This window comes from Malurus melanocephalus, unplaced genomic scaffold, assembly GCF_030028575.1.
Source record: "Malurus melanocephalus ecotype Western Australia unplaced genomic scaffold, MMel_1.1 scaffold_450, whole genome shotgun sequence".
In the NCBI taxonomy this organism is placed as follows: domain Eukaryota; kingdom Metazoa; phylum Chordata; class Aves; order Passeriformes; family Maluridae; genus Malurus; species Malurus melanocephalus.
The window spans coordinates 515,711-519,588 of NW_026623682.1; the positions used below are offsets into that span (position 1 = coordinate 515,711).

Genomic DNA, 3,878 nt, shown 5'->3' on the forward strand with positions numbered 1-3,878 from the left:
AACAAAAACACCCAAATTTAAAAAAAAGTTAATCTCAAAACGTTACATTGCTCAGAGCAATAGTTCATAAAATACTTTATTGAAATAAAGTAAATATCTTCGCATTAATAAAACTGATCATAAAATGCAGTTTTCGAATAACTAGGGGCACCACAGGGTTTTAGACAGCGAGTAGATGTGGAAGGTGGGATCCAGTGTCCTCCTGGCCCCTCGGACCGTCCCACAACGCAGCGGCCGTGGCGTAGCGCAGCGCTCCGCGGGCGCGGAGAGGGGCGGCGGGGCGGGGGAGACCGGGATGCTGCCGGTCAAAGCCTCCAAATCTTCCGCGGCCGAAGGCGGCCGCAGCCACTGTCCGAACTGCCCTCCATCCTCTTGCCCGGGCCCGGCGGGGACATGCGGGGCCCCCGCGGGCAGCGCCCGGGAGCGGCCGGGGCCGGCGGCGGGGCGGACATCCGCCCTCACTCCTCCTGGCTGACCTCGGCCTGGGAGCCCAGGCTCTCGGGCGGCTTCTCGGCGTCCCGGGCGCGCTCCTGCTCCGAGAGCTGCTCGCTGCTGGGGATCGAGTTCTTCTTCGGGCGGCCCTTGGGCTTGGTGGGGGACTCCAGGCCGCCCCCCTGCAACACCTGCGAGGCGGGGAGGGAGGAGGAGGAGGGAGACACCCCAGTAAAACAGTGCTGCCATAAGCCCGGGACGCAGGAACCCCTCTCTCTCCTGTCCCCGGAGCGGAGCATCGCGCCGGGCCCTGGMTGCGGCTGCCGGCGCGGGTCCTCTCGGGCTGCGCCCACCGCCCTCCGCCCCCGGGGRGCGAGCAATAYAGAGGGAGGGCTCGGACAGGAGCGGGCGGGGTGGTCCGACCGAGGCGCAGGAGATGCTGGACCAGGGGCATATTATTATCACCACCATCATCATTATCCTTCATGTTATCATTAACAGCCCAGGGCCGATATGCAGAAGGACGAAGGCCGCAGAGCAGCCATCGAACGCGGACACGGCGTGCTCAAGGGGAACACTGTTAAGGGACACTTACTATTTTCTTCCATTTCATGCGCCTGTTCTGGTACCAGGTTTTCACCTGGAGCTGGCTGAGCCCCAGTGATTCGGCCAGGTCTATTCTGCGGGCGAGAAAGAGAGGAGGTCAGGCCGGCAGCTTTCCTTTCGGTTGGCAGCTTCCCGACYTTTTCGGGCAAAATGATCCCCGCGCCGCCTCACGCCCCGGGTCCAAGGTCGTCAGTCTCCTACCTGTCGGGTGTGGAGAGGTATTTCTGCTTCTCGAAGCGCTTCTCCAGCCCCATGAGCTGCAGCTCGGTGAAGACGGTGCGGCTGCGGCGACCCTTCTTGGCCTTGCCCGGCTCCGGGGGCCCCGGCTCCAGCTTCCCGCGGAGGTGCAGCTCCAGCGGGAGATGGGACGAGGCGGAGCCGCCCTGCAGCCCTGAGCCGGCGGCCAGCAGCGCCGAGCCCAGCCCCGAGCAGCCCAGGGGAGCCAGCGGGAACTTGAACACGGCGGCCGGCTCCGCCTTCAGCACCGCTGCGGGAGAGAGCGGCTGTCAGCGCCGGGCAGCGCTCAGGGATCCCCGGGGCTGCAGGGTGCCTCGGTTTCCCGGGGACTGCCCTGCAAGGAACCCTGGCCCCTTCTCCTCCATTCTCAGCACCTCCGTGGGTCCTGAGTACCCCCGATTCCGCCACCTTCGCTGTAACAGGGACACGTTTTACTCTTCAGCCAGCAGAAGCTAATCACTGAGTTACTTGAGGGTTACGAGTGAAAATAATTCAAACCAACCCAAAAGCGTTCCTCTCGGTGTCACCCAGCAGCTGCCGGACGCGGCTGAACGCGGCGAGCAGCGGGGGCCGGGCAGGGTCCCAGGATTCCCTTCCTAAAAACTTTCAGGATATTTTCGACCTGATAATAATTTCTATCTCTCTCCGTGAACCGCAGCCTATGAAGRAGCATCCAGGGACAGGACAGCGAGCCATCCCCGAGGATGCTGCTCCCCCCTGGCTAGGGCCGCCTCTCGGCCGGCTCGATTCACTTTTCCCCGATCCAGCCCGGCACTGCTCGGCTCGGTTCCCTCGCCCGGCTCGGTCYGGCCCGGCTGGGTCCTGCCCGGCGCTCCCGCTCCTCTCCCTGGCCGGGGCCCGCGGGTGGGACGGGAGCTTCGGTCCTGCTCGGCCTGTCCTCCCAGCCAGAGACACAGGAGCGGCATCGGCGGCGGGGGAAGGACTTTTAAGGGAGACTCTGCGGGCTCTTCTTTTCGGCCTGTGCTTAAATCGCCTYCCTCCGTGCAGGGCCCGATCCTGCTCCCGCTTATCCCTGCGGAACTGAGCCGCGATGGATGTAAAGAGTCTTTTATCTGATCCGCTACTCCGAGTAGTTCTGAATAGTTCATCTTGAAAATAATACTAATTTCTAGATATTCTAAAGCATGTTGCTTCCTTTCTCAGGGAGCTTTCCTCTTTCTCTTAAAAGCAGAAAAAGAAATTGGGAGACTCCTTTTCTGTTCACCTCTATGAATAAAGAACTACGACTCCGCAGATGAAGATGGCTTGGGAAATGAAAGCTTTAGCCACTGCACATTAAAATATTGGCCTTTAAAACATATTAAGTAATGGCCTTTTAAATAAATTAGACACTAGCATTTAAAAAAAAACAAACCAAAACAAAAAAACCCTAATCAAAAACCAAACAATAACAATAAAACCAAAAACAATTTTTAAAAAACGCCCCTATGTGACTATATTAGTAAACTGGATTTGTCCTGTATGCTATATCTGACTGGACAGAGAATGCTGGCAGCCGTTTTTAGAAAAGCTCCAAACACGTATTATAATATGGACTACAATGTTACATCTTCTATGTTCTATATTATTATTGTAATAACATAACATATATTTATATATTACATATAATATATCTTTATATTAAATATATAATATCTCTTTATATTAAATATTTTTATGTTCACACATATGTCGGGTTTCCAGCTAAATCCGTTATCGCAGGGCCTCTTGCCGCCTCTCGCAGCCACGCACGGACCCCACTGCGTAGCTCCAGCAATTCTCACCTCATTCGAAAACACGGAGAAAAAAAACYCAAATCAAAACTACCAACGACACCTTTCCTCCCTGAAATTCAAAGGCCATTCTGTGCAAGGGCCGTTGGAGCCGTAAAGCCACTTTCTTCGGTTTTAGGCCCAAAATACTCGGCTGCTCACGGTTGGAGCGCCCGCGGCACGGCGGGAGCCGGCTGGGATGCGCATGGCCGGCAGAGCCCGGCAGCAAGTTTTTTAGGCAGAATTCGTATTTTCTTCTCCAAGGAAGCCGGCTCCCAAAGGAGCTGGAGACCTTCAGCGGGCGATGCCTGCCCGCCTGCCGCCCCCAGCCCGCACCCCCAGCCGCGGGGAGCCCCCGGGACGTACCGAGGTGGTTGTGGTAGGGCCGGGCGGAGAGCAGCGCCTGCACCCCGAACTTCAGCAGCTCCCCGGCCGGTGCGGCCCCCTTGGCGTCCGGGGGGTCGGTGAGGATCTCCTCGATCATGAAACTGCGATAGCGGTGGGAGCGGTGGTCGGGGAACGCTTCGGCCGGGAAGTAGCGAGCGGCGCCCAATTCCAGCGGGTGCTGCATCCTCGCCGCCCCCGGGGCGCGGGGRGATCCCCGGCCGCCGGGGCCGCCCTAGCGCAGCCCCCCGGCCGGCAGCCGGGCAGCGGGGGCACTGCCCATCGCCCCGCCGCGCCCTCCCCTGTCCCTGCGCGGCCCCGCAGCGCCCTGAGCAGMGCGGCGGCCCGGAGCCGTCCCCGCCGCCTGCACACGGGGCGCGGCACCGGGCAGAGTCTGTCTCTCCGCCCCGGGACGGCGGCAGTGTCCTATTATACGGCCGGCCCCGG

General features: G+C 59.4%; 1 protein-coding gene across 1 annotated transcript; it reads right to left on the reverse strand.

Annotated features, from left to right (window-relative positions):
- Nucleotides 1–458: 458 nt before the first annotated feature.
- On the reverse strand, nt 459–3,618 carry BARX1 (BARX homeobox 1). Its single transcript, XM_057380369.1, has 4 exons — nt 3,414–3,618; nt 1,240–1,525; nt 1,028–1,112; nt 459–623 (listed from the first exon to the last, which is right to left on the reverse strand). Exons 1-4 carry the CDS (start codon nt 3,616–3,618, stop codon nt 459–461), a joined length of 741 nt encoding a protein of 246 aa, XP_057236352.1.
- Nucleotides 3,619–3,878: the final 260 nt, after the last annotated feature.